This window comes from Sminthopsis crassicaudata, chromosome 2 (genome assembly GCF_048593235.1).
Source record: "Sminthopsis crassicaudata isolate SCR6 chromosome 2, ASM4859323v1, whole genome shotgun sequence".
Lineage (NCBI taxonomy): Eukaryota > Metazoa > Chordata > Mammalia > Dasyuromorphia > Dasyuridae > Sminthopsis > Sminthopsis crassicaudata.
This window is the reverse complement of record NC_133618.1, coordinates 437,921,827-437,947,714: the sequence shown is the minus strand read 5'-3', so window position 1 is coordinate 437,947,714 and position 25,888 is coordinate 437,921,827. Positions and strand designations below refer to the sequence as shown.

Sequence of the window (25,888 nt, the reverse complement as noted above, 5' to 3'; positions counted from 1 at the left end):
ATATGTCAGAGGCAGGACTTGAATTCAGATCTTCCTTAATCCAAAGTCAGCTTTCGTCCACTGTGACACAGGTGACTTTTCAATAACCTGAGCTGTTAAGAAAATGGAATAGGTAGAGCCAGCTAGGTGTTGTAGTGAATAGCTGGCCTGGAGTCTGGAGGACCTGAATTCAAATCCAGCCTCATTTGACATTTGATAATTACTAACTATATCACTTAACTTTGCCTTACAAAAAAAAAAAATGGAACTGGTTGTTTATGTAAGAGTGAACTTTTTGTCAATGGAAGTATTTAAGTTGGAGCTGGATGACCATTTCCCTGTGTTGCTATAGAAGAGGCTTATGTGGTTGTACAGGGAACTCACTAATTGACTTAGGCTAAGAAAAAAAGAAATATACAGAAAATGGAAACATGGCCACCTAAAAGGTATTGAATGTGAGAGGATGGCATGGTCCTGTGAAAATGTTTTCAAGAATGCTCAAATTCAGAATGAACTGAGGTTGGCAAAGTTAGCTAAGAACAATTAATGGGATTTTTATTTATTATTTTACCTCCAATAATATTTATTAGGGGCATATCTATATAAGATACTTGAATAGTAGTAAGACATGATTCTTACATTCCTATGCCAGAAAATCCCAGTTTAGGTGGATATGATTAAGGACACATAGAAAACTGAATAAAAAGTATGTACTCAAAAAAGTGATTCAATAATAAGAGAACACAGGAGCAAAGATATCAGTATAGGAAGGTTAGTGAAGTAGCAATCAAATGAAAAAGACATATAATGACCAGTCTCCCTTCCTCTCCTCTCTCACTGAAAGGATCACTTCACACTTTTAATTAATGCAATTTTAAAAAAAGGTGTCCTGGTAGAGAGAAAGGATCAAAGTAGGAAAAAGACTTTTGCTTGGGTAGATAGAATACTAATAATTCACAAGTGAGACATTATAGAGTTCCTCAAGTCTAATTTAGGTGGTTTTCTCCATCAAGGATAATGATCTTTTTACAGTGGAGATGAAAGATCAAAATTGACTAATAGAAAGTGAATACCCAAGATAAATAAGAAGATAGTAAGAGTGGACCTCAGTGTACTTGATAAATTTTTGATTCAGATGACAGATCTAAAGTCTTGGGAAAAAATTGGTAGAATGGCTGAGCTATTGAGAGTAATATATAGAAGATCATAGGAAATAGAAGTTGGAGAAGAGCAGTGCCATTTTTAGAAAAAATGAAGAAAACTGAATCTGCAAATGATAGATTATTGAGCTTGACTGGTTCCTGAGAAAATGTTAGAAGTGATCATTAAAGAGATAGCTTAGAAAAAGTAAACAGTGATTCCAAAGTGTGACTTCATCAAGAACAGACTTCATTTGATAGTGTTACTAAACAGCAAATGAAGGGGATGCTGTAGATAGAGGTTGTCAAGATTTTAGCAACAGTATCTCCTAGGAAAATATTAGAAGTGATCATTAATGAGATGGTTGCTGAACCTTCAGAAAAGTAAGCAGTGATTCTAAAGAGACCAAGAACAGGTCATCCATGACTAATCTTACTTGACAAGATTACTAAATAATAGGTGAAAGGGATTCTGTGGATAGAATTTTCCAAGATTTTAGAAACATAAATCTCCTACAATTCTTGTGGAGAAGATGGAGTCAGAATCAGATGGGTTTAGAACTAGATGTATGGCTGATTGTTGCTAGCAGTTCAGTGTAGATGTGGGAAAGGGTCCAGTGGAGTACCCCAGGACCTGGGCTTGGACCTGTGCTGTTCACCATGTGTACCCAATTTGTAGTTGACATCATACTGAAAGGAACAGCTAACACATTAGATAATAGAATGAGAGCCTGGAATCTGGAGCCATGGGCCAGGGGAATTGGAAACAAGTCAGGTTTACCTATTGGACTATCTTGGGAAGGTCCATTTTCATAACAAAGTACTTACTTACTGCCTAGTATTTCATGAGATCTAGAATTCTGGCCATATTTATTCCTTCCAGCAAAGGCATTGAAGGCTGTTTCCTAACATGGATTCTAAAAACTCTGAATCTTCAAGCCTGACTTTTATTTTTGTTTTTAGTTTTAAATTCTCTCTTTTCATTCTCTCCTTATCCATCGAGAAGGTAATAAATACAATATCCCTTATATGTGTGAAGTCATGTAAAAATTTCTACATTAGCCATGTTCAGATAAAAAATTAAGAAAAAGAAAGAGAAAAAATAAGTCTCATTCAGTGCTTTAAAGTCCAGTATTTTTTTACCTTAAGGGGCATAATATTTTTCATCATGAGTCCTTTAGAACTGTGGGAGTCATGGCATTAAATATGATTACTAAGTTTTTCACATACTACTATTACTATCTACAAAGTTCTCCTGGTTCTTTTACTGTAGTTTGCATCAGTTCATATGTCTTCTAGGCTTTTCTAAAATTATCCCCTTCATTATTTCTTTTTATTTTTAAACATTTTTATTTAAATTTTTGAATTCCAAATTTTATGCCTTCTTCTGTTCAACCATATGTAGATTATACATGTGCAATCATGTAAAACATTTCTATATTACTCATTTTGAACAAGACTTGAATAAAAGAAAAAAGTGAAAGAAAGAGAAAAATAGCATGCTTCAGTCTTTATTCATTAATGTCAGTTATTTTTCTGGAGGTGGATTGTAGGTTTCATTATTAGTCCTTTGGGATTGTCTTGAATCAATTGTATTTTTAAGAGTAGCTAAGTCATTCACAATTCTTTATCGAACAAAATTGCCATTACTGTATATAATATTCTCCTGATTCTGTTCAGTTCACTATGCATCAGTTTATGTAAGTATTTCCAGGTTTTTCTGAAATCATCTTGCTTGTTGTTTCTTATAGTATAGATATCCCATCACTTTCGTATAGTATAACTTATTCAGTCATTCCCCAATTGATGAGCATTTCTTCATTTCCCAATTTTTAACCACAATAAAAGATCTGCTATAAATATTTTTGCAAATGTGGGTCCTTTTCCTTTTCTTTGATTTCTTTTGGGGCATAGACCTAGTAGAAACATATTTGGGTCAAAGGTTAAGCACAATTTTATAGTTTTGGGAGCATATTTTCAATGCCTTACAGAATAGTTCTGTCAGCAGTGTGTTGGAGTATTTATTTTCCCACATCCCCATAAGCATTTTTTTTTTCTTTTCTATAGTCTTAGCCAATATGATGGGTGTAAGATGTACCTCTGAGGTGTTTTGATTTGCATTTCTCTAATTATGAGTGATTCAAAGCATTTTTTCATGTGACTGTAGATAGCTTTGCTTTCTCTGAAAACTGACAATTTTTCCTTGATCATTTACCAACTGGGGAATGTCTCTTATTCTTATAAACTTGTCTCAATCATCTTTATTTGAAATGAGACTATTAACTGAGGAATTTCCTGCAAATATGCCCCTTCCCCCTCATAAAGATTTTTGCTTTTCTTCTAATTTTGGTTACACTGGTTTTGTTTATGCAAAAACTTTTTAATATTATATAATCAAAATTATTCTGAACTTTTCTATGTCCTGTCCATAATTCTATCCAGACATCTGACATGTAAATTCTTCCTTGTTCTAATTTGTTCTTGACATTACCCTTTATATTAAAATCACATGCCTATTTTGAGTTTATCTTGATATATGGTATGAGGTGTTGCTTTATATTTAATTCTGCCAGACAAATTTTCAATTATTCCCAATTGTTGGAATCTTTGGGTTTATCAAATGTTAGGCTATTGCTTTCATTGATTTCTGTATAATAGATACCTAATCTGTTCCATTGATCAACTATTCTATTTTTTATGCAGTACTACATTGTTTTGATGATTACAGTTTTGTAATATAGTTTGATATCTAGTTTTGCTAAGCCCCCTTCTTCAACATTTTTTTCTTTGATTTCCTTGATTCTTTTGATGACCTTTTGTTATTGCTTTTTCTAAGTTTATAAAGTAATTCTTTGGTAGTTTGATTGATGGCCCTAAATAAATAAATAAATTTAGGTAATATTGTCGTTTTGAGGGGATTGAATTAGCCTGCCTATGAGCAAATAATATGTCTCCAATTGTTATTTATATGAAAAATATTTTATAACTGTATTTATATGGTTTTTGTGCCCTAATATATGATAATTTTTTCTTATAAAGGTGCCAAGCACAGCTTAGAAATAGGTATACTCCTTTTTATTCCTCTTCAATATTTTCCAAAGGTTTATCATACCTAAATTCTAAAATTCTATTTATTTGCCTAAATTCCTTCCTAATTTATTTTATGGTTATCCAGATTAAAGAGGGGCAATTGAAGTCTTCCATTATTATAGTTTTACTTTCTTCTTAACTTTCCCTTCACAAATTTGGGTGCTAGGCCATTTGGTTCATATATATGCAGTATCGATATTAACTCATCATCTACAATGCCTTTTTTGAAAAATATTTTAATTAGGCCTATTTTTGCTTTTCTTTTTCTGAGATCATGATTGCTAACCTTGCCTTTTTTCAATTGCATCTGAGGTTTAATAGATTTTAACTTGATGTGTATCTTTCTGTTTTAAGTGTGTTTCTTATAAACAATATATGATTGAATTCAACTTTCTAATCCATTCTGCTGTCCTTTTCCATTTTATGGGTAAATTCTTCCATTCATATTCAGAGTCAATGATTGTTAACCATGTATTTCCTTCCATTCTTTTCATTTATACTTATTTTTCTATTTTTTTACCCTATTCCTTTCTCAAGAATTTATTTTGCTTTTGGCCACCACCTCCCTTGATTTATCTCCTTTTATTCCCCACCTCTGGTCCATCTCTTTTCCTTCTTTTTACTCTACACTTCCCTCTTGATATGAAGAATTTTTGTACCCAACTGTGTGTATATGCAAATTCTTTCTCCTTGAACTACTTCATATGAGAGTGCACTTAAAGTATTGCTTGCTTCCCAACTTAACATTCTACCTTTCATTGTATATGTTATTCTTTATACTCTTCATTTATGTGTAATTTACCATATTCTTCCCTTCCTCCCTTCTCAAGTGCTTTTTTATTTCTCATTCTTCCTTTCTTCTTTTGAGATCATTCCAATATAATAGACTCACACCAATGCCTTCTAAGGATACTTCCTCTAAGATCCCTAGTGATGATAAAGTTCTTAGGTGTTCCTATATAATAATGTAAATAATTTAACTTGTTTAATCCCTTGTAATTTTTGTTTCATATTTGCCTTTTTATGCTTCTCTTGAATCTTGTGTCTTTATGTCAAAATTTCTATTTAGCTCTTTTCATTAAACATGCATTTTTTCCTCTGCAGGATTATACTCAGTTTTGTTGGTATTCTTGGTAGTCTAGATAAACCCAGGTCTTTTGCCTTCTGGAAAAACATATTCTAAGCCTTTGACTCCTTCATAGTGGTAGCTGCTAAATTTTACCTCATCCTTATTGTGGCTCCATGATATTTGAATTATTTATTTCTGCCTGCTTATAGTATTCTCTCCCTGATCTGGAAGCTCTGGATTTTAGCTATAATATTCCTAGGAGTTTATATTTGGGGATTTCTTTTGAGAGGTGACTGATGTATTTTGCTCTCTAATTTCAAGATATGTGGGCAATTTTCTTATTTTTTGAAACAAGATTTCTAGACTTTTTTGTTGTTGTTCATGATTTTAAGGTACTCCAATAATTTTAAAATTATCTCTTCTTGATTTATTTTCCAGGTTAAATTTTTTTCCTATAAAATAATATCTCATATTTCTATTTTTTTTCCAGATTTTTGACTTTCTTTTATAAGTTCTTGGTATTTCACGGAGTCATTAGCTTCCATTTGATCAATTTTATTTTCTTAAGAAGTTGTTTTATTTAGTATTTTTAAGTATCTTTTACCAAGCTATTAATGTTTTTAAAAAATAGTTATGAATCTAAAACTTAAATACAAAAAGAGGAAAAAAAGGACATTTCCATTTTTACAGCACAGCATAAAGAGAGGATTCTTTATAAAACCACGGATTTCCATTTTGTATTGTTTGCTTTTTTTGGGGAAAACTAAGTAATAAATATACAAATTGCTTTCAAAACTGCCCTGTAACTGTACTTCCTTCTGAGTTTTCTCTGGTTCTCTGTTATACACTTTTTATTTTTTTTCTTTCTTCCTTTCCACTCCACCCTAAAGAAAGCTACAATTAAACATAAATATGTATATATTTATATTTATATATATTATATATAATATAAATATTAATATATTTATATTATATATAATATAAATATTAATATATTTATATATATTTATATGCATATAAACACATATATCATATATATATAAAATCATACAATACATTCTTCTATTAATCATGTCTTTGGAGGCAAATAGAATCTTCTCTTATAGGCTGTAGCTGGTTTGAATATTTATGATACTCAAGATGAATTTATCATTAAATTTAAAATAAAATAAAAAATAAAAAAATCATTTAAAATTGTTTTTAGGACAATGATTCTATTACTATGTACAACAGTCTTTTGGTACTTCTCATTTCACTTTTCAGTATTTAATACAAAATTTTCCATGTTTTTCTAAAAATCAACCAGCTCTTTTCTTTCTTTTTATTTTTTTTCCCCCCTGAGGCTGGGGTTAAGTGACTTGCCCAGGGTCACACAGCTAGGAAGTATTAAGTGTCTGAGACTAGATTTGAACTCGGGTGCTCCTGAAGTCAGGGCTGGTGCTCTATCTACTGCGCCACCTAGCTGCCCCATCTCTTTATTTCTTATAGCATAGTAGTATTTCTTCATAATCATGTACCATAACTTGTTTAGCCATTTTCTGATTGAAGGGCCAATCTAGCCAATGTGCTAGATATAAGATGAAATTTCAAAGTTGTTTTAATTTACTTTTCTCTAGTCAGTAATGATTTAGAGAATTTTTATATGTGTGTGTGTGTGTGTGTGTGTGTGTGTAGTTTTGAATTCTTCATTAGAAACTGCTTGCTCATAATCTTTAACCACTTATCAATTGTTTATATTCTTAGAAATTTGACAAGATTCTATTTATATTTGAGAAGATCTTTATCTGAGAGACTGTCTATAAAAAATTCTCCCACCAGTTTTCTGTTTTTCTTCTAATCTTGGCTACATTGGTTTTATTTATAGAAAATCTTTTTATTTTTATTATATTAAATTTAATATAATAAAAATTATCCATTTTAAATATCACAATATTTTTTGTCTCTAGCATCTTCATAATTTTTTCTCCTATCCTTAAGTCTCATAGGTAATATGTTTGTGATCTGGGGTGGAAAAATAATTCACTATGGCTTTTTCTTCTTAGAATTTGGTTTGGTGTATTTTTAAATGTAGTTTTGAAGAGGTTTTGGGGGAACTGAAGCCAAATTGCTGCTTTTCACTCCACCATCTTGATTGTACCCTGCCACACCTACCTTTCTCTCACAGTCAGTGCCTCTCTCTTCTTGGATAACGGATGCAGCAGAGGTTTGCTCCAGATTCCTGGATGTAATAATTGTCTCCCATGTTAAAGATTATTGAAGAAAGCAGTGATATTCATGGTCTATGGAAGAACAAGAAAAGCCTGTATTCTCCTTCCTAAGAAAACTTGTGCTTATTCTTTGGGGGATTTCTTACTTCTCTGCTTCATTGCCCCAATTCTCATTATCTGAGAATTTTTTTATCTGCTTCTTCCCACCACAATTCTTGATTCCCCTTGCAAATACCTTGTTCACAAGGTTCAAAGAATGAACAAGTTTATATAGTTTATATAGACCAACAGAAACTAAAAGTAGCCACAGAGAAAATGGTACCCTTCAGTAAATAGCTCTTCCCAGAGATCCTTATAACCTCAGTCCTTGACAGAATATAATTGGTAGAGATCCCACTGCTTTTGTTTCTTCAGTAGTGCTATGGAGACTGTTGTGATCTCTCAGACCATGTCATATCAGCCTCATCACTCCATCTGTATCTCTCCTCAGTTCCCAGCAGATGGTGCTTGGATATTTTCCTTTATAGCTACCAGACACTGAAAGTCCATCTTAGGTTCTCTGTGAAGACACATCTACCTGTTCTCCCATTATTCTTAGTGTCCCAATCACCCCCATCTTTCCTCAGAGGTGAGAGGATGCTACCAGAGTGCTTCCATCTGATCTGAGGTCTCAGGGATCTCCCTGTCCCTTCCTGTAGCTCTCATACAACATCCAAAAGGACCTTTTTATGATTTTTTTTCTTCTTGTGCTTAAAACTTCTGTTAACTTCTCACTTCTGGAAAATGAGTCTAATCTTGGCAGCACCTAATTCTCTCACTATTTAGACGCCAAGACTCATAAGTCTCTCCTTTGCAATTATACCTGTTGTTTCCTCCTGTTTGTCTCTCTCCTACCTCTCTACCCTGCAGGGAAATCTCACATAGTCCTCAAAGGCTTCTCTTGATAGTTGGAGTGAGGAATTGGCAGGGGCAGGGAATATGATTTCCTTATTCTCTCATACCATGACATGTATTTAGCTTTCCAGACTTTGGGGCTATATGGATGGAAGGTTCCAAGGCTGCAACCTTGCCAATCTACAAAGATTCAGAACTACATTATTGCAGGTCCTATAGACTAGGAGGCTGAAAATCTAGCAAATATGCATATATGGCTGAATATTTGAGGAGTAAGACTAAGGAGCCTGCAATATAGCCCCATACTGACTGCAGAACCAGATCCCAGGAGATAAATTAGTTTTCCTTGTTTTTTTCTTCCTTCCTTCATTTTGTTTCTTTGTCTCTTCTTTCCTTTTAATTTTTTAATCAACAATTTTTTTTTCTCCCTCCTATATCCTTCCTTTGGAAAGGGAAAAAAAGATATGAATCAAAACTCATGACAAATCTGTAGTCAAGCAAAGACAAATCCCCACATTGGCCATATGGAAGAATTATGTCTTAATCTGCAATTGGACTTTATCCAGAGGTAGGTAAACATGTTTTACCTTGGGTCTCAGAACCTTTCTTTTAAAATTATTTGGGAACATACTGGCTTTCCTTCTAGAAGCCCTATGACCAGTTTTATCTAAGTATCCACTTTTATGTGAATGATTGCATATTTGGGGAAGAATCTCAAGGCCTTGATACCAGGAATTCATTTGCTTTACTGGAGAGATGAGAATTGTCTGAGATAGCTTCTGCAGGGAATTTTATTACTTTCTCAGATTTCATTTAAAAACTGATTTGAGCTTGATCTGGCATAGCTGGAGCCATTGGTGATAGCAGGTTCCAGGGACAGAGCAGCCCAGGGGTCTCCTCTGTAGTAGGCCTCTGCTGTCCCCTGGCAGGTTCAGGACACCTCAGCGCCCAGTCTGTCCAAGCAGTTTTCTGGAGCTATTTATGTCAAAGTAGCTTGATTGCTTGTGTTGGGGATTTCAGTGGATTTTTGCTCAGGCAGGAATGGGACCAGAAATTCTTCCCCCAAGGCAGGAAACTCTGCTTTTCAGGAATCAGAGTGTAATGGCTTACCATTCCTGCTGAGCATGGGGACCCTTCCTTGTCTATGGCCAGGAGAAGGTCACCTTTTCCTGCTGTTAACATATGCTCAGGCCACCTGTCATAGGCATAAGCACAAGTCCTTCATTTCCTGTGTGAGGTGGGATCAGGACAAACCATATTTGGGTCAGAGACTGCAGAAGTACCAAGAAGTTAGAAGATATGCTTGGTTTGACTGAGGAACTGAGAGATGATTGTACTAGTATTAGGAATTTTTCATGCAGAGCAGCCATTCCTCTGCTATGCCTGGAGCATTGAGAAATTAAGCAACTTGACCAGGTTATAAAACAAATATTTGTTAGAGACAGGACTTGAATCCAGGTCTTCTTGGAGGCTGCCTCCCTTAAGAGGGCAAATCTTATTGAGAGATTCTATTAGTGCTAGTAGCTGTGTGTAGGGGAAAGAAACTTGGCTTGGGTATTGTAGGATCTGAGTTAGAATTTCAGTCTGCCATGTGACTTTGGGCCAGCCATTGAACCTCTGAATTTTCACATCTATAAAAAGAGAGAATTGGATATTTATGATGTCTAAGGGCCCTTAGGCTGAACTACAGTGGGGGATGCTTGAAAAGGAGGAGAAAGGGGAATGATGTAACTAAGAGAATTGAAAAAGGGTGAATGGTCTGATTTCTTTCCCTCAAAGGGGACTGAGGTAGGTTCTTCAGTAATCTGTGACTTCTTCCCAATAAAGCACAGACCCTTCTCTCCCTGAGTGAAATGAAGGGATTAGGACAGCAAGTAGTTAATTGTGGAAATCATAACGATTCCATCTTGTGACTCAATTCTGGAGCTAGCCCAGTTTCTTTTCTGTTCGGTTATGGGTTTAGTTCAAATTCTGTCTTGTGATAAACTTTATTCAATTGTGGAGAAAAAGATCTCTACTCTTGCATGGCTAGGAAACTAGACCACTAGTACCTGCTATTTGGAGACCTTTAACTAAAGACCTAGTTTAGGTCAGTCAGACCCAAAGAAGGTCTGAGCAAAGGGCTCTTTCAAAATCATACATCTCAAGCAACCTGTGTGTCATATTTGAAAACTGGTCCCATATTGATCAATTAGTTATTGTTTCCATGTTACTTTGATTATTTACAGACACTTGCAAAGGATATGAACAATTTTCAGATGATGAAATTAAAGCCATCTATAATCACATGAAAAATGCTCTAAATCAATATTGATTAGAGAAATGCAAATTAAAACAACTCTGGGGTACCACTTCATACTTCTCAGATTGGTTAAAATGACAGGGAAAGATAATGATAAATGTTGGAGGGAATGGGGGAAAACTGGGACACTGATGCATTATTGGTGCTGTTGTGAAATGCTCCAAACATTCTGGAGAGTGATTTGGAACTAGGCTATAAAACTGTGCAAACCCTTTGATCCAGCATGCTACTACTGGGTCTGTATCTCAGGAAGTCACAAAGGAGGGAAAAGGACCCACATGTGCAAAATGTTTGTAGCAGCTCTTTTTGTGGTGGCAAAGTATTGGAAAATGAGTAGATGCTCATCAATTAGTGAATGCCTGAATAAGTTATGGTATAAAATATATGAAATATAGAATATTATTGTTCTCTAAAAATGATGAAGAAGATGATTTTAGAAAGGCCTGGAAAGATTTATGTGAACTGATGTTGAACAAAACAAGCAGAACCAAGAACACACTGTACATCGTTAACTGCAAGACTGTGTGATGATTAACTGTGAAAGACTTGGTTCTTCTCACCAGGTCAGTGATCCAAGGCAATTCCAACAAACTTAGGACAGAAAACACTGTCTGCATCCAGGGAGATAACTATGGAGACAATGCAAATCAACACATGCTATATTTACATTTTTTCTTCTGTTTCATTTTTTTCTCATGGTTTTTCTTTTTTGTTCTGATTTTTCTCTCCCAACATGATTCATGAAGAAATGTGTATTAAAAAGTTAGAGTATGTGTATAACCAGAAAAAACCAAAAAATTAAAAAAAAAACATTGTTTACACAATGGAGTGGGACACCTCCTTTTTAGATGCAGGGAATTAAACTTGTTGGCTCTTCCCCTTTCAACTTGGAAAGTCGCTCATCTTTCATACAATTATAAATTAGATCACTTAATGTTGTAGTTTCCTTTTAATAACTTGCTCCTATTTGATTAATTGTTTGTAATATATAAAAGTCTGTCTCCTCCTCAATGTCCAGGTTTAAGCTTTTGTTAGGCATTTGGCATTCATTGTTTTTCTTCCCCTCCCTCCCCCTTTTCCATTTCTCCTCCTTCTTCTACTTTCTTCCTTCCCTCTTTTCCCCTCCCTCTCCCTCCCTTTTTCCTCCTCCCTTTCCCTTCCTCTCCCTCCCTCTCTGCCTCTCTCCTCCATCCTCCTTCCCCCTTCCCCTTCCCTCTCCCTTTTTCCTTCTTTAGGTTTAACTGACTTGCCCAGGGTTACATACATGGTGTCTGGATTTGATCTAAGGTCCTTCCAATTACAGAGCCCATTCGCTATCATTGTGCCACCTAGTGGTTCCTGCATGCATTGCTTAATAAATCGATGGCGTTTAGTAGATGAAAGCATTGTTTTCCTCAATTATTTAATCTTTCACCTGCTGCATCCCTCATGTCAAAGAAGTCTTCATTTTTATTTTTTTCTTCTTCTAACCAAATCAAGTTAAACTGTCCAGAAATAACAGTAGTTCTTTTTTTGCTCCTTTCAGCTCTTACTCTGGGACACTGGTGCGGGGGAAGAGTCTTGGACTAGGGCACTTGCCAGAGATCTGCTACTGATGCATTTTGTGGACTTGACCAAGTTATGTCCCTTCTCTAGGTCTTCTGCAAAATGGGGAGATTGGACAATGATGATGGAGAGAGAGATAGCACTACTTAACTTTAGTTTTGCTTCTATTCTTTCTCCAAGGACAATGATTTTTGTCCTAGAAGGAACAGAATAAAAATGGCTGTTAATGGGGAATTGGAATACTGGACAAGTAAGGAGAGATTAAGAAAAAAAAATCTCATTAAATTAACAGAGCAACAACTTTAAAGAAATGAGTTGACACTTCCAGTTGATCAATGATGGACAGAAACAACTACACCCAGAGAAGGAACACTGGGAAGCGAATATAAACTGTTAGCACTACTGTCTATCTACCCAGGTTACTTATACCTTCGGAAGCTAATAATTAATGTGCAACAAGAAAATGGTATTTGCACACATATATTGTATCTAGGTTATATTGTAACACATGTAAAATGTATGGGATTACCTGTCATCGGGGGGAGGGAGTGGAGGGAGGGAGGGGATAATTTGGAAAAATGAATTAAAAAAAAAAGAAAATGCAAGAAATGAGTTGAAAGTTCAAAAGAGTGAAGTGACCAAACAAGTTGTGGTATGTGGTTGTAATGGAGTACTATTGTGCTATAAGAAATTATTAAAGGGATGGTTTCAGAAAAACCTAGAAGGACTTATAGAAAACTTGTAGATATAAAAAACTGGGAGAAACTGATATAAATTGAAATGAACAGAACCAGGATCAAATGTGAATGACTTAGCTATTCTCACCAATACAATGATCCAAAGATGATGAAATGTGCTATTTGCCTCCAAAGAAGGAATTAATGGCATTTTATATATATACATAAACCTTTAAATTTTTTCTTGTTTTTTCCTTATTTTTCGGCTAGTATAGAAATGTGTTTTATATTGATATATATTTTACATAGGGTATACGTTTTATATACCATCTCCTTAGTAACTTCTTATAGCACAGTAGTATTCCATCGCAATCATATGCCTTGTTTAGGCATGCCTCAATTTTGAACTTTAAACTAATTTCTTTAAATGAGTTGCTTTTAATGAGATTTTCTCTTATATGACTTTACATGTATAATGGGGATCATATTGCTTGCCTTTCCAGTAGGTGGAAGAGGGACTGAAGAGAGGGAGGTGATTTGGAATTGGAAATAAAAACTAAGAAAAAAATTAATTTTAGTCACTGGATCTGATAAATGGCTCTCAGGGAGATGAAAGAAGTGACCGATAGGATTGCTGAACTACTGTGGGGGATGTTTGCAAAGAAGGGAGAATGAGGAGTGATATAGCAGAATTGAAAAAGGATGAATGGCCTGATTTCTTTTCCCAAAGGGGAATGAGGTAGTTCTTTAAACCATTGGCTTGTGTGAACTTGACTTGAATTCTTGGCAAAATTATAGAATATATTATTAAAAGAATGGTTAGTGAACATCCAGGAAAAGAACAGTAATCAGAAAGAGCTGCATTGGCTTTGTCAAAAACTGGTCAGGCAGACTGACTCCATTCCCTTTTTGAGCAAGGGCATTAGAACTAACAGTACAGGATAGCTGAATTTCAGCAAGGTGCTTGACAAAGTTTTTTATATTACCCTTGTGAACAACTTAGATGTTGGCTGAGTCATACCTGGTACAGTTAAGTGGATTTGAAATATGAATGACTGGACTACAAGTGTCATTACTCTTTGGTTGACTAATGGGACCATGCCAACTTGGCCATATGGCATGTGGGATACTCCAGTGGAATATCCCAGGGATCTGTCCTTAATTTTGTTCTGTTCAATTTTTTCTTAAATCAATGACTTTCATGTTATGCCATTATATGAAGACTTAAATGTCATGTTTATCAAATTTGTTGATATCACAAAACTAGGAGGAATTGCTAACATATTGGAACCAAGTCAGGATTTCCAAAGCTCTCAAAAGGGCTAAAACAGTGGACTGAATTAAAGAATATAAAATTACATAGAGGTAAATGTAAAGCCCTACATTTGGATTCGCAACTGTACCATTACAAGATGTCTAGACAACATTGTAGGCCATTTGTGTGACATGACAGGCAGGGAAGTCAATGGAAACTTTGGCTATGTGGACAGAGATATAATGTCCAGACTTAGGAAGGTTATACTCTCATCATACTCTGATCTGGTCAGATCTCATCTGGAGAATTGTCTTCAGTTCTGAGTGCTGCATCTTAAGATAAACATTGTAGATTTAGATGGACAAATTGAAATGGGTCCAGAAGAGGAAAACTTATTCAGTAAGGAGTCTTGAGAACGTTTTATACAAGGATTGGTTGGAGGAGATGAGGATGGTTAACTTGAAGAAGAGAGGTTTATGGGGAAATATTAGTTTTCTTCAGTTTGCATAGGGAGGAGAGGTTAAATTTATTATATGTCTCCCAAAGAACTGAATTAGGTGTGGAAGTTGCAGAGAGATAGACTTAGGATTGAAGTAATGAAAAACCTGCCAGGGATTAGATCATACCCAGGGTGGATGATCCATTGTTGGAAAGGCTGACCTCTATTCAAGTATGAATTGAACAAGATGACCCTTTGCATTTTTGAAAATCTGCAATCTCTATGGTTACTTCCAGCCTGAACGAATGCTCTATGAATACACCTGCTGAGCCAACAAACTCCTGAAATTAAGGGAAGAATTGAGTTCGCCTGTCAAGTTTATTGAGGTCAATTTATTAATTTTGGTGATTAAAGTTAAATCAATCTTTTTCCTGAACTAAGCTGATATATGGTGGAAAAGCTCACTGGATATGATATTGCTTCTAAGATCAAATGTAAACCACCCTATTCAGCTTCAAAAGACCTTCAGGACCCATGTTCTGAGATCCAGATGAACTGGCCTCCTTTTCTCAGTTCCTTATGTATAACATTCCACCTTATCTTGGCGCCTTTGCACTGGCTGCCCCTCATGCCCTTCACCTGGAATGCCCTCTCCCCCATCTCTGCTCATAGAATGATTGATGTGGGGTCAGAAATCTTGAGTTTGAATACTCCCTCAGTTGATAGAACTTGTATAACCCCTCTGGGTCTATTTTCTCATTTGTAAAATGAGAGGGTTTGGGCCATATGATTTCTAAGATCTCTTCTAGTTCTAAATCCGTGATCTCTTTTCCCCAACCCTTGATATAAAGCTGATCTTAGGGTTAGGGCCAAAAAGAATGTCTGGAATCCTGAGAAAGAAGGACCGTGTATGGGTCACGGCCAGAGTGTAGGCATGTGTGGGTGTCTTGCTCACGAGAGAATAACAGACTAGTGGTTTGTTTTCTACTTTTAAGAAGTTTTATTATAAAGAAAGTTTGAGATAAGCATTGTGAACCAAAACAAATATGTCAGGGCCAAGGGAGTCCCTTAACAAAGAAAGTCAGAGCAAAACTAAATGGAAATAAACAAACGCCCCTTCCGAGAAACTGTAATTCTTGTGTATTTTGTTCCTTCCTTTTCCATAAATAGACAAAATCATCATCAGCAATTTTAAATAGATGGACATATGGCTGAAAAAAATAACAATGCCAGGCAACATGGCTAGAAACTGTCCATTTCTTGCTGTAGAAATCATAGAAACAGGTTTGGCAGGCTTTTTATACACATCTTCTGTCTATGTATAACTAAAAAAATGTGCTACAGTTAATATAAAATGCTTTTTACTAGAAAGTAAACTACTATTTTTCTTCCACAAAAAAATCTTAAAGATGTCTTCAGCACAGGTCTAACACACTTAGTAATCTACTGACGTGGAGCCAACACACTCACGCCCAGGACAGTGGGCGAGTTTGTAAAACTGGGTTTGCATTTCTACCAGCCCTCTGGCCGGCCGCCCGCCCCCCTCCCTGTGAGGCATGCCAGTGGGGTCTTTGTGGATTCGGGATTTACTTTGCTGGATATCCAAGGCCTTTGCATGTACACTATTCACACATACTTCACATTTCCTTGCACCGATTGAGTGCCGTTAGCAAGTCAGAAGGCGCAGTTTGCTATGGGGCTGGCCCAGCAGGGAAGCCTGGTGCAGAAACTTGGGGCTGTGTCTAAGAGCAGGTCACTAGGGAAAGAGTTTGGAGCTAAGCTAAGCAAATGAACAGAAAAGGGAGTCTTGTTTGTTCTTTGGGGTTGGAGGTGGGGAAGGACCTAGCGAGCTCTTTGCCTTCAGAAGTTGACTTTGGAGTTAGAAGAGGAACTGCTCCCCAACTGGGCAATGTACAGGTGCCTTGGAACAGCCCTCCAGTCCACCGGGATTTGCTTGATGCTTCTTCCCAGTGTCCAGGCCCACATCCCCATGTCCTTCCTCTGAGCCTCGGAGGGGAGAAATGGCCGGTTTAGGTGAGGTAGAGAGACTTATCCCTTGGGAGCATGCTGAAGGGGAAAAAGAGTAGAAAGAAAGCAGTCAGATGGATGGGAAATCGATGTCACCTGGGGGTATTTGACGACCCCCCCCCACCATGTGAATCCCCCCTCACTCAAATTTGATCTCAGCCTGGCATCAGTTATCCATCTCTGGCTCATACATCACTTCACTGGATCCTCAACATTCAATGAGCCAGGCAGATCGTAGAAATGGAGGCAGAAATAAATAATTCAGAGGAGAGACAATCCTATCAAACTTCCACCTGGAGTAGTGGGATTGATTGATTATCGTGCAAATTCTAGGACAGATGTTTTAGTAGGAAGAGTGACAAGCTTGAGTGTTTTAAGAGTGGCTACCAGCACAGTTAGGGGACTCAAAACCATGTCATATAAGTTTAAGGAACCAAAAGAAAGGTCATAGGGAGGAGGCTTCAGCAACTGCTTATTTCAAATAGCCGAGAGAACATCAGGTGAAGGAGGGATTAGTTTTGTTACATTTGGCTCATTGCAGGACAGAACTAGAGCTTGCAGGGGGCAATTATAGGAGGCAGATTTCAGCTCCATACTTGGAGTAATTCTCTAATAATAAGAGCTGTCCAAATAATCTGTCTGGAAGACAGCGATCTCCCCATCTCAGGAAGGGACAACAGTGAGACTAGATGACCTACAGAAGGGATTCAGATGCTGTGTAGGCAGCTGAACAAGAAGTCCCATGTAACTCCTTTCAGCTCTGAGAATCTATGACATAAGGGGGTAACACGGGCAAAAAAATTGGGGCAAGACAAGGAAGGGGAATGGAAAGGAGGTGGTAAGGAGGCAAGGTCCTGGGGAGATGGACTTTTGGAAATGTGGTTGGTCTGAGGACCCTACTATAGGCAAATAGTATTCCAGGAGATGGATCCTCATCAAAACTAGTGGGAGCTTGGATGCTGGAAAGTGGTTCAGCCTCTTCATCACTGACACTCTGGTAATCACTGGCCTAAATTCTATATTCAATTTAGCTTTAATATCATTTTGGGGGGTTTGGAATTTCAAAAGCCAGAAATCCAATAACTTAACTATACCATGACACAGTTCCACAGGGCCATCTCTAGGGTTAGACTCTAAATCCAGAATTTAACAAAACCTTAAATAACACCGTTGACTATAGCAGAACCCCATGTACCTTGGAATGATGGTTAGGATCTCTGGGATTAGATAGTCAAATTTAAAGACCACCAATAACTCTGTGGGTAGGTTTGGATATACAAGGAAGAGATTTCCTCTTTTGGCAAAAGCTCATTCATTTTATAGAGATGGATTCCAGAAAGAACTTTGCCCAAAGCCTCCAAGGATGTCAGTGGCAGGGCCAGGGTGAAGACTCAGTTCTCCTGACTTACGATCCAACTCTCCTTCCTTACCCCCTCTCCTTGAGCCAGATTTGCTTTATAAAATAAACAGCAATATCACATTGACCTTAATGTAAAAAGGGATATTGCTTTTTCAGGTCCTGTTTATACTTTGGAGCTGAAAATAGTTTTCCTTCTGTTGGGTTAATTCTTGAGACTGGTTTGGATTTTATACATTGTTCATCCTTCAGAAATGATTTCATTAGTTCCGGAAGAATGAAACTAGTCTCAAAAGCTTCACTCATTGGCCTGTAGATTTAGAGTTAAGATTGATTTAGTGGTTATCGAGATTGAAAACTCAGGAATTAGGAAAGGCGGTCTGGAATGAATGAGCTCCTTGATGATCCATCTGACTTTCTGAGTAATCTAGCTGGTGTGGCCATAGGCTAAAAAGGGTATTCTAGACCTACCTCAGGCCTGATCTGAACTTGAAGCCAGCTTAGATAGCTGATCTCATAAAGACACTGCTTCAAACTCAACCTAATTAAAATACATTTTGACAATGGGAAGATTCACAGAGTTTGAATTAATGTTTTTTAATTGTCAGATTTTCCAAACCATCTTCCAAACAATGGATCTTTTAGGTCAAGACTAAACTTGAACAATTATCTATAATAGAGAAGAACAATGAGCAAATACAAGAGTGGTATGATGTTTATGCTTTTCTTCAAGAATACTTATTCAAGTAAGGTTACCTGCCTCAAATCTAGCTGGTGCAGAGGATGGAGTACTGGGCTTGGGATCAGAAAGATTCATCTTTGTGAAGTCAGACATGACTGAAAAATGACTGAACAACAAAATCTGTCTCAAATCTAAAGTATTATTGTAGAAAGTACTGAGATTAATTTGTGAAACTTGTGGGATTGAGGTCACTAAAAGGCAATTAATTATACAATAATTTACAAACATCCTAATCAAGGCTAAACAGCTTTAAATTTAAATAAATTGTTAGTTTTGCTGATTCATGGGTTCAAAATAATCAATTGTACAAACACAGAATGAGGGTCGAAGCTAAAGCCAAGTGAAAATGATTTGACAATTTTCCTTTTGGTGGGAAGCAGCAAACACAATATGGGTCAGTGGGGTGGTAGAGCATCCAAAAAAATAAAAACCAACTAATATGAGGGGGTCCTCTCCTAGAGGGCTTCAAGAAGGCCTGATGATTATTGGGAAGCTATAGGGCAGTGGTCCTCAAACTTTTTAAATAGGGGGCCAGTTCCCTGTCCCTCAGACTGTGGGAGGGCCGGACTATAGTAAAAACAAAAGCTCACACTCTGTCTCTGCCCCTCAGCCCGTTTGCCATAACCTGGTGGCCGCATAAACGTCCTTAGCCAGATGCATCTGGCCCGCGTAGTTTGAGAACCCCTGTTATAGGGGGTATTCTTGGTTAAAGATGAATTGGATCGGATGGTCCACTGGTCTTTTGCCAGTGAAATATAGGGTGTTAAAAAAAGCACAGTGTCTACCTCTCCAGGTTCAGATTTCTCTAGAGTACTAAGTCAGTCCAACACAGGTCATATTTGACCTTGTTGATGTGGTTGTCTGTTCTTAATTCTTGAAGAATGCAAGTGACATGCAAGTGAACTGGGTTGAAGTGAGAGAGGGCTGGGCAAAATCTCCAGCTTTATTATTTTTTTCCTAGAGCCACTGGGGTCCAGTGGCCAGATATAGACCAGGAAACTGGAAAGGACAAAGTGAAGCTCACCTAAGGAGCGCTGAGAAGGGGGATGAGAAGACTCAACACAAGAATCCTCTCAAGGAGTTGACTAAGTTTAAAATGGAGAAAAGAAGAGTGGAGCAACATGATAACTGTCAACCAAACCTTTATCAGGGAGAAGAGGGAGTAGATATGTTTTGTTTGGGAATATGATGAGAAATCAAAAAGCCACAGATTGTGGCTCAGTATAAGGGAGAATTTCCTAATAATTAGAAAAGGAACATGTTGCCTTGGGAAGTGGAGGGTTCCCATGATGGGAGGTCTTCCAGAGGAGCATGGATGCCAACTGCTCTTTTTATTGGTGACCTTGAGGGAACTTTCAGCTCTGAGTTGTGCAGTTTTAGGTTTGGGTTTAAATATGGACTCTGTCACTTACACCTCAGTCAAGTCATTTACTCTTTCTGTGCCTCAGTCTCTTCATCTGTAAAAGGGGATGTTGGATTAGATATTCTCTAAGGTCCCTTCTCATTTAGAATCCCATGATCCCACCTTCTGTGATTCTATGAACATCCCTAGTATACTTCTTTGCCATAGCCTTCCTTAGATTTTGTTGACATCTACTGGAGGGACTGACTGCCCCATGGAATAAAGGGTTTAAAAAATAATGACATAACCCACAGGAAGAAAATTGGTTTGAATAAGCAAAGAACATTGGATGAAACACTTTTTCCTATCTTAACCAGGACACTGCTTGATCTGTGCTCATTTAGGAAGCAGAATGATTGGCTTCCATCATTGTCTTTTGCCCATGCATTCGTACCTGATCAAGGAGTATTTTATGCAACTTCCTATTGAGATTAGCCTGCACAGAAGGTACAATTTCATGATTTCATTTCCCTTAATTAGCAGAACAACTAGCTGTCAGGTTCCCCCCGAACCCCCTTTAATATGTGCCAATTTAAACTTTGCTCAAAGGAGAGGGAAAGCTGCCCAGCAGAAGTGGCTTCCGGGCTAAGAGAACATGACTCGCTTTCGAAAAGCAGAAGTAAAAGAAATCTCCTATTTGGGGGCTCCCTCCCCTGCCAACTGGAACAATTTCAGTGGGAACAAGGAAACCACCTCTCCACTTTACTAGACTATTGTGGGGAATACGATCTCCCATCTCAGAACAGCAGAATGTACAGAGTGAATGAGGCTCTGGGAAGACAGCTACAGAACCAGTCTTCTGACAAAGAGACCAAAGGACTAACTGTGCTCCCTGATGTTTTCCTGGTCACGAACTTCCCAGTGTTTCCTTCTCAATCAACAATATGAATGGGATTTTGGTAAGTGAATGAATGACTGGAGAGACATCTTGCATTTAACAGAATCACAGAACATCAAAGCTGGAAGGGATCTTAATGATTATAGAATTAAATCCATTATTATTATTAAAAATAATAACAATAGCTCTGGAGTACTTTAGATACACACTCTCATTTGATCTTTTTAAATAGTGAGCTATTTTTATGCCCATTTTACAGATCAGGAAACTGAGACTCAGAGAGGCTTTCTCAGGATCAATATCGCCAGTATGAGGTTCAAATGCAGATCCTCCTAATTTCCAAATCCAACATTCTATCCACAGCACCATACTAACACTATTTTACAGATGAGAGGACTGAGGCCCTGGGGAAGGACTTGCCTAAAGTCACTTAGGGAGTTAGCAGCAAAGCAGGGACAGAATCTAGGTCTGCTGGATCTCAGTGCAGGGCAATGCCCAGCATACTGGATTGCCTGTACCAGTCATCTCTAACACTATCTGGAGTTAAACTGAGTTGGGTTTCCTGAGAAGAAGCACAAAGTTACTGACCTGCAGTGGTTAATGCCACACTCTCGGTTGGGGTAATCACTGTCCCAGTCACTATTTCCTGGGGTGTTAGATGTGCCAGGGGAGCAGGAGCCAACGCTGCTTTGGAACTCAGGTGAGATGTGTGAGAAATCCTGCAGAGAGATGGGATGGAGAGGAAAAAATACAGAAACATTACAAATCTGAGTAGGCAGGAACCCAAGCAGGGAGCAAGCAAGGGAAGGTGACCTGCACAGAAACAGGTGGAGTCTGACATGGCAGAGAGCAATTCCTTCCACAGAACTCATGGCACTAGTAAGCCAAAGCCCCACATCTGATCTAGGATGTAGTATACCTGAAATCACCTTTATCATTATTTTAGAAAATTTAGACTTGTTATTGAGCAATTCCTGGAAGCATTGTGATGCACTGGAAAAGCTAGAGAATTTGGAGCATGTGGATATGGGTTCAAATGTCCTTTCTCCTATTTACTATCCATTTGATCACAGATAGTTTATTTAACTTTTCTGGATCTCAGTTTCTTCACTTGAATAATAGGAAGGTAGGAATATGTGACCAATAAGATTCCTTCCAGAACTAAATCTAGATTAGATCTTCAACTGGAATAGCTAAGGGAAGAAAGATTCATTGATGGTTTTCCAATCTGTCACTTTAAAATCCAGTTGTAACATTATGACAAATCTTAGGGATAACATCCCTAAACAAAAAGGACATTTTAGTTCTGTTGGGAAATCTATAGCTGATTGACTGTAGATACCATTTCTGTTGGCTAATGGAGGGAGAAGCCAGGAGCCTTGACCACAGAGACCACCTCTCCCATTAATTGCAAAGGAGAACCACTGTGAGCAATTGGAAGAATAAAGTTTATGATCAGGCCAGAGTGACCAAAAGTTGCTGAGCACATCTACCTAGCAAAAGGTATATTTAGTGATGTATAAGCCAGTGTCAGTCTGTAGTCACTGCCTCATCAATTTCCCTCAGCAAAACCTGTGGCATATTTTAGCACCCAGGCATGGACATCCAGAGCCTATATGCTTTTCTCCTCCTTCTGCCACTCCCTTTACCTCCTGATGTTCCACTTTCCATCTCTGAAAACATTAAATCAAGATTTTCATCATTACAGAAAATAGTAGATCTAGTTATTCCTTTCATAATCCCTTTAATTTTCCAAAGCAAAATACCGTTCCTGGCTATCACTTCTCTAGAGCTAACTTCTAATTTTTGGAATGTAAATCCCTTGAGGTTAAGAACTATATCTGTTTTTGTATTTGTATCCCTAATACTTTATAATACCTGGTACATGGTAAGCACTTAAATAAATGCTTATTGATTGACTGGCACAAAGTAGGAGTTTATTAAATGACCTTTCATTCACCCATTCCTCTGTTCTAATTGAATCTAATCCCTTGATTTCAATGGATGATATGAAAATGTCATTCGAATGGTAAATAATATTCAATGCAGGTCATTTTAAAGCAAGAACCATCATGCAAATATGTATATTTTTCTTCTAATCACCTGTTTCTCTCTTGTTTTTCACTTATAAAGGTAGTCCTTTTGAACCACTGGCAGTAGAACTTGTGTTCTGAATTCAAACCTCATGGTATGAATGGGATTGCATGGAACTATCCACATTCTCCCAAATGAGGAAACACAAATTCCTGGAAAGGAGGAATTATTTCATTTTTGTTTTTGTATCCTTAGTGCCTAGAACCAGGGGTAGTGGGAGGGGGTTGACCCTTCAGTCCACACTTCCCCCTCTCTCTCTCCCCAAATATTACAGACCCCTACTCTTGGGATGATGAGAGATGAAAGCAGGAATTCTTCCCTCCTCCCTCCCTGGACCTTAGATAGCTGGAGGAGAGGTTGCTGCCCCACTGACCCTCTTTCTTCTGGTATACCCTGAGGGCATGTCCAGATGATATTGCCACTTTACAGATTCTTAATAAATATTTTGTTGAATAAATTAAAGGGAAGAGCAAACATTTGGGGAGCACAGAAAAAAGATTTTTCTCTTTGGGAAGCCAAAAGGCATATTTCTGGGGTTAGACCAAAGTCCTTGACTTCAGCAGAGCTGTATTTTACACAACTGTAATCTTTAAGATCATCCGTTCTGTCTCCTTAGGAGTTACGAGAGTTGCTTTGCCATCCTGGGCTGAGCAAAGTTTGAACCTGGCACTAAGTCAGGAAGTTGTTTGGTCCCAAGGCCTCACTCACCTGCTGCCCTGGAGGCGAGGTACTCATCGGGGGCTGGACCTGTAGTGCCATGGGCGGAGGAGACAGGATGGACTGCTGGGGGACTGGCTGCATGCTGAGGGACTGGTTGAGGATGGCGCTCTGGGGGTGATGCAGGGCCAGCTGCTGATGGAGAGGAGGGCTGATCTGGAACGATGGCGGCGGTGGTGGCGGTGGCGAGGCACTGATGCTGGGCAGCATGGATTTGGAGTTTAGGGTCCTGGAGAGGCTGGGATGAGGGTGGCCACGGTAGCCCTGGAGGTCTGATGGGGACAGGAACGAGCCAAGGCCCGGGTAGGGCGATGAGGCCTGGGGTGGTATGGAATACATGGGCTGCTTGGGGGGAATCATCTTAGAAGGAGGATTGGGCTGGGTGGTCTTAGCCTCAGTCTGTTCAGCAGAGCTCTGGAAGGGAAGCACAGGACGTGATAAGCAAATGATAGTGATGTGCATAAGATAGTTCAATTCAGTGCCTTCTTCTACCTTATAGAATGGGACCTCTCCCTTGGCACCTGTAGGCTATGGGACAAGAAGGAAAGCCTTCTCCCTAATCCTTCACTACTCCTTTCCCAGTTAGACTGATCCATTGTGAAGAAACGTAGCAGTCTCCTTACATTCCAAGGAACTTTGAGAAGCAGAAGGACCAAGAAAAGAATCTTGGCACCCACTAATAAGTCAATGGATTAAGGGTTAGCCTTCTTAGGGGGAACACAGCCCTACTTTCTGGTCTGGTGGTAAGCAGGAGTTAGGATACAAGAGGATAGGAACTAGATTTGTAACCACCTTGGCACAGGGAGCTCCTGGTAAGGACTTTCCTTTTCTAGTGCAGGTTGGCACATTCTTTCTAATCATCCTCAGAGAGCTACCTGGATCATTGAGAAATCAAGCAACTTTCTCTGACTCACAATCAATATATATCAAAGACAAGACTTGAATTTGGGTCCTCCTGGCTCTGAGGCTAGCTTTCTGTCTACCATACCACATCAATTCTCAGTCTACAAGGAGCCAATGAAATAGCAGTATTAAAAATGTTAATACCGAAGATTTTATCTTGTTCCCCATGTCCATACGTCCTCAGTAATGTCACCTAACTCTGAGGAAGATATCTCTCAGCTGGTATTTAGCCAGACACATACTCCATGTTTTCGCTCTACTTTTCTTCTCTTCCCAAAGGCTTAGACCTGAGTCTAAGGACTGAGTTTCTAGGACTCCCAAGGAGAGAGTGAGGCTAACGGCTCTCCAGTCTTGCTCACTTAAATCCAATTCACTCCAAGTCATCAACCTTGTGATGTCATTGATCCTCTTCAAGAGAGAAGGATGAACAATAACAACCTTCCCTTCCCAATCATCTTCCCTTTAGCTCTAAAGTGATTTTTCTAAAATGTAGATCTAACTATGTTAATTCTCTATTCAATAAGTTTCCCCTAAGATCAAATAGACATTCCTCTCTTTGGGAGTTTTAATCCCTTAATAATCTGGCTCCCACTTACTTTTCCAGACTTGTCACTCTCCCTTATCCACTCTTTGGTTCTGCCAAACTGGACTCATGTAGGGCACTCCATCTTTTGCCTCTGCACAGATCATTTTTCATGCCTGGAGCTCCCTCATTCCTGCCTCTTGGAATTCTTATATTCTTCAAAGCATGGCTCACATTATCTCCTACATGATGTCTTAGCTGATTTCCCAGAGCTATCAGAGATCTCCCTCTAGGAATTACTTTGTATTTAATTTTTAATTCATATGTTATTTCCTAGCCTCCAATAGAATGCAACATCTTTGAAGGCTTGTACTGTTTTGGTCTTGTCATCACGGCCCCAGACAAGTAAAGTTCGAGGCATAGGAGATACTAGAATTCAGTGTCTGCAGATATAACCCACAGCCTGGAGTTTATAATAGTTCTTCCTATATTCCTACGTAAATCCTTATATAGTCCAAATGTTATCTATGCTCAAGAGTACAACTAGGGTTTGCATAGATAACATTTGGACTATATAAGGATGTACATAGGAAAATTCTGTTTTAAACCTATTTTATGGTCTTATTTTTCCTATATTGCTTCTTAAAGTGATTGTTACTACTTTTGTGAATTGCCAAAGCCATTTGTG

General features: G+C 38.1%; 1 protein-coding gene across 5 annotated transcripts in view; it reads right to left on the bottom strand.

The window, feature by feature from the left end:
* Nucleotides 1–15,591: 15,591 nt before the first annotated feature.
* Nucleotides 15,592–25,888, bottom strand: part of TOX2 (TOX high mobility group box family member 2) — a 307,223-nt gene continuing 296,926 nt past the window's right edge. For 3 of the 5 annotated variants that reach the window (XM_074292387.1, XM_074292386.1, XM_074292388.1), the window contains 3 exons: nucleotides 23,766–24,188; nucleotides 21,552–21,682; nucleotides 15,593–16,663 (listed from right to left, as the gene is read on the bottom strand). In XM_074292387.1, coding sequence (XP_074148488.1) covers nucleotides 16,627–16,663; nucleotides 21,552–21,682; nucleotides 23,766–24,188 — 591 coding nt within the window. In that variant the 3' untranslated portion in view covers nucleotides 15,593–16,626. Of the gene's footprint in view, nucleotides 16,664–21,551; nucleotides 21,683–23,765; nucleotides 24,189–25,888 lie in introns of all 5 variants that reach the window. The other 2 variants (XM_074292384.1, XM_074292385.1) reach the window with 1 other exon arrangement.